At 34.2% G+C, this 5,223-nt stretch overlaps 1 protein-coding gene across 1 annotated transcript; it reads left to right on the forward strand.

The window, feature by feature from the left end:
• The first annotated feature begins 395 nt into the window (after positions 1-395).
• Positions 396-3,147, forward strand: LOC108663941. The gene is made up of 3 exons (XM_018129854.1): positions 396-1,134; positions 1,871-2,170; positions 2,382-3,147. Exons 1-3 carry the CDS (start codon positions 673-675, stop codon positions 2,565-2,567), a joined length of 948 nt encoding a protein of 315 aa, XP_017985343.1. The 5' UTR covers positions 396-672; the 3' UTR covers positions 2,568-3,147.
• Positions 3,148-5,223: the final 2,076 nt, after the last annotated feature.

Genomic DNA, 5,223 nt, shown 5'->3' on the forward strand with positions numbered 1-5,223 from the left:
TATTAAAAACATATGACAGTTTTGGTAGCTCTCCCATCAACTTACCGTTGCAATTTCAAAAGGCAAAACCCTTTGGTTGGTTTTGCTAAATCTACTGCATTCTTTACTATATCACTAACCCCACCTACACCAATCCATTTCTTTCAAAGACCCCAACAATATTTTCCTGCAAACTTTTATTTCTCCGAACAAAACTTCCCCATGAACCCTTCCTTGTCCTTTGTTTAAATTTAAAAAATCGTCCAAAAAAAAAATATATAAGGTACAGTTTTTCTGTTTAAAAAGACCAAAATTTTTCCCAGTTGCGCTTCCAAGTCGACACTGTCATTTTCTCTATGTAAAACCAAATCCCCCCATAGGCCAAAACCCTCCATAAAAGGACAAAGAACCTCTGGATTTTTTTCAGACAAAAAACAAAGTTGGTACAGCTTGTGTTCAAAAACATTAACAGAACTCTCACTGTCTCTAACTAAAACCGAATACCCAATTGTACAACAGCTCTTAAATTTTCAAAATCACCCCACATACCAAAAAAAAGAAGAAGTAAGCTGTTATATCAGTATTCAGTAATGCAGTGAAGGCACCACTTATAGTAAACAAAGGGCTCAGCTTTTTCAAAACCAAAGAAAACCAAGCTAGAAAGCAGTAAGTGAGAGAGAGTTTGGTGCTTGCATGGAGAGAATATCAATGGGAACAACTATAACAAGAAGGGCAAAATGGCAATACCCTCCAGCACAACCGACGCCAAGAATCCTTCATTTGCCACGCAGGCCTAGAAGGAAAGCTCCAAAGCCAAGTCCTTCTAAACTGCCCAGTGCGCAAAAGGAGAGAAAAGGGAAGCTGGAGAGCTTGTTTGATCAAGAAAGGTCTTTTACAAGAGGGGTTGTTCCAGTGGTGCTGGTGAGTCCAAGAGAGAGTGATGCAGAGAGGAGGAGAGAGAGAGTGGAGGAGGAGAAGAGAGAAAATAGTGCTGTAGTTTTGGTTGAAGAAGAGAAGTGGAGGTTCCAAGCTGAGATGTTGAGAGCAGAATGTAATTTGTTGAGGATGGAAAGAGAGATTGCTGTTAAGAAGATGGAGAGAAGAAGGGTGCAGATGGAGAGGACCTTGAAATCTGCTGTCCAGACTTTGCTTTCTGTTAGTTTATTTTCACTCTCTCTCTTGTGTGTTTGCTTCTTGAGATTAATGTAGGAGAAGAAAGGGAAGTGAGGTCTTCAAATTTCTAATTATGTAAAACTAGTGAAAGTTGACTATATTTATTTTCAAAAGACAAAAACTTGTTTAGTACTATTTCTGATTTCAGGGTTTTGTTTGGTTGTTGTTGATAGAATGTGGAATAAGAAAAATGTCAATTGAAATACAGTTATTGTGTTTAAATAAGCTGAGCATGTTAGATATAGGCATATAGCAGGCCAGGATCATCAAAAGGTTTCAAATATTCAACTTCTATTTATTTATTTATTTTTAATATTTTCCCACTTTAAATCTCTATTTGTTTCATAAGCTGTTGAAAAGATTGTATCTGTTGATTTCTTTTCAGATGACATATTTATTTATTTTTGTTTGATACTGTGTGTTTCTGGTTTTCAGCCTCTTTCAAATTACTTTGTTAAACAGTTGATGCTTGTCTTCATTTGCTTAATGGCTAAATGCACAGAAAGAGCAGGCGTGTCAATTCTCAGTCTTTTGCTAGTTACCTTGCTTTAACTTTTTGTGTTTCAAACGGCAGACAAAAATGCACATGAGACATTGATTAATATTCTTCCTTTGTTTTGTTCTTTTTCATTATTTGAGCAACTGTTTAGCTTTTCTTCATCGCCATTAACTTCTTGTATTCCTGCTTTTATTTCTTGATTTGGCAATTGGTTCACAGGGAAGAAAGAGTATTTATGAAGGAAAAAATGTGAGCTTGGTATTGGAGGAGCAGATCAATGATTTGGTGGAGAAATTAGAAAAGATGCAAAAGAGATCAGGAATAAAAGACTTGGACGTTAAAAAATGTAGTAATTTTGATAAGCAAGCATCTTTTCTCCAAAGGAGGCTAGAGAAGTTTGGAGGAATCTCTGATGAAGAAATATGTGTGAAGGAGATTCGAGAGATGGCAGAAGCAAGCTTGTCAGTCAAAGTCAGTAGCGAAGCAGATGAGAACTTTGTTTCAAATCGCAGCAGCAATGTAAGAATATGACACTTCTCTTTTCCTGTTATAGTTTTGGATATCATACTACTGTTTGCTGCTTAGCGATTCAAGAAGAGAAAAGAAATCAAGGGGGATGGGGCTACTAAGTAGTTTATGTTAATTAACAACAATTCTTTTCTTTCGACACATTTTCTGGGTTGTATTAGGAGCCTTAGACGAGGGATTTTAATTTGAAGCAAATTGGCAGGTGGAAATTTTGAGAAGAAGGATGGAGGGATTGTCAAAGGGGATTCTGTTGGAGAGAATGAAGGAGGAATATGGTTCAATGCTCTCCACAGCTAACAGTTCTGCTACCAGTTCTGCCTCCAGTTCAAAGAGGATCGATTTTTCTGATTTATCCTTGGCACCGATACAGCAATTACTTCAAAGGTAAATTTGTTGAATCATAAGTGTCTAGCCTTCAGTTCTATGAATACTTCAAAAACTGCTTACCAAAAAATGTGGTAGTAAAAGATTATTCCCAATGGGTATGAGACTTCTAAATTTATCTGGCAGACACATTCGTCTTTCATACAAATGGCACTCTATGAGCACAATGGTTTATAAGGTGAATTTGGGTGACCCAGTGTCATCTCATATAAACATAAGCAGAATCAACCTGCAGGATGTGCTTTGATCCTAGCTCATTTTTGCTAGAATGTGGAGGGTGGCTGAGGCATTGCCTCAATGCTTACCTTTCTTCAAAAATGATCAAATCATTCTATTCATGGCAATGCTCCTTGTTTTAGACTGTTGATTATTTGGTTGGCTGACATGCAGATATCAAGAAGTACATACATTTGTCATTATTGAGGAGCTCTTGAAAAATGTTAGCGAATGATGCTTAGACTGTTTCTGCTTTTCATTGTCAGATCATTTTTGCTGTTCAAACAATTGTGGGGTCTATGAATGTCAGATCATGTTAGTTTTGTCTTATCTTACACAGAGAACACTCTTGTCTTGGTTGTGTTGCATATATATTTTTTTACCAGTAATCCCAAACTAGATACAAAAGTAGTGTTTGTTAAATATTTGTATCAGTTGTTAACTTAACTTGACCGTGCAATGTTGAAAGCTACTAGATTGCCTATGGAAAAGAGGAAGGCTTATTTTCTTTTGAAGTTTCTATTCAGGGTTGATCATACATCAAATGTAAATAAAATGCAACGAAAATAAATTTAAAAATTAAATTTATATTTCACTTTTTTAAAATTTCTTTCATGTCAAATCGAGTATAAAATTAAATTAAAATAAAAGTATATGATCATATCATTTTACCTAAATAACAAAAGTTGATGAATCTTTTGTTAAACCACCAAATCAGTCTTCAAAATGCTCAATCACCTCAGCTCGGTTGTTGTAAATCAAAGCTGTCCAAGAAATCCTTATGCAACCTCTAATAGTGGTCCACACTAATAAATGAGAAAATCTTTCTTTAAGGATTGGAAGTGTTATGCCTTGATAATGTGCTAGCAAATATGAGTTTCATAAACTCAATCCACACAAAATTGTGGGGCTGAACACACAAAAAAATGAAGTGAATAAAAAACTATTTTTCTTTACACAATGAACGGCAAGACAAAAGAATTTCTAATGTGCCGTTCACTCTTTTTTTTTTCAACCGTTTCCACCCTATTTGTTTAGAGGCTATAGCAAGGTATTTATACATTGGATTAATTTTAAACCCTAATTACAAAACTATTTTGTAATTGTCAATTAATCCAATAATTTGAATAAACAATTTAATTAAGTCCTTTAGAAGCCCAATTAACTTAATTGTTTAATTTAATTAATTAGACCCAATAATTTAATTAAACAATTTAATTAATTAAGCTCAACAATTTAATTAAACAATTTTAATCAACTAGGCCCAATGACTTGATTAAACAAATTTAATCAATTAGGCCTAATAACTTAATTGTTCAATTTAATTAATTAAGCCCAATGACTTAATTAAACAATTTAATTAATTAGGCTCAATGATTTAGTTAAATAATTTAGTTAATTAGACACAACTTAATTAAACAATTTTAATCAAGTGCTTGAGAAGCTCATAACTTTTAATTTGATTAAGTCCAATTTAATCACCTCTCCCATTTTATTTTCAACATTCATTTTAGGTGTTTGACCCATTAGGCTTTTAACATGTTGGTAATCAACTCAACATATAATTTTTAAGTTAGACTTAAAATTAGATAAATTTAAACTACTTTAAATTTATCATTAATCAAGTTAACTACCTAGAGTTCATAGACCAAGATTGGGATCTAGCAATCCATCATGGCCATCCAAATGTTAGAAGAGTCAAGATGGTTTGACTCAACCTTTCAGTCATCAGTTTTTCAGTGTAATTCATTCTCTCATCATATATCTTGGAGATGATAAGAGTATGGTGCAGTGTCTACTCTTATTGATATCCATATTCATTTTTTAAGTTTGATCATCAGCTTTATAAAGACTTATGAAAATCTTTTCATAATCTTTAAGTCGCCTCGGCCAAGGACTTCAATAAGCTGATATTAACTAAAAACAGTTAGGATATGTCCCTTGCATCACTTGGGGTGGTGATTCCTATCTTAACCATTCATTTGCCTTCATATGCTTCGTGTTATACCTAAAAGCATCCTGTTTAAGCATCCTTGGTTAGGCACCCGTAGGAATGAAATCAAAGCATAGCACTCTACACATAAGATAACTTGGTGTCTCAAGTTTATGGAGTATTTACACAACTGACACATGAGAAGTATTGCATAGACACTTGAGTGAAATACCAAATGCACTTCTTATGACGGGTCATATTCAGTGAACTTGCTCTCTAAGGCAAACACCTACATTCTAGTTCCAAGTATCTCTATACTTCAATCTATGAGATCGGTTGCTTACTTCTCAAGTAAGGAACATAGAATGTACTAGTCTCTAAGTATCATTGATGTCCAGTCTCAATGATGCATTAACCAAGAACGTTTTGAGATTAAGCTTTGATGCATAAGGATCTCATAACTGCAACCTATTACAATTCCTTTGCAAGGCACTATTAATTCATGAACTTC

Source organism: Theobroma cacao, unplaced genomic scaffold, assembly GCF_000208745.1.
Source record: "Theobroma cacao cultivar B97-61/B2 unplaced genomic scaffold, Criollo_cocoa_genome_V2, whole genome shotgun sequence".
NCBI lineage: Eukaryota > Viridiplantae > Streptophyta > Magnoliopsida > Malvales > Malvaceae > Theobroma > Theobroma cacao.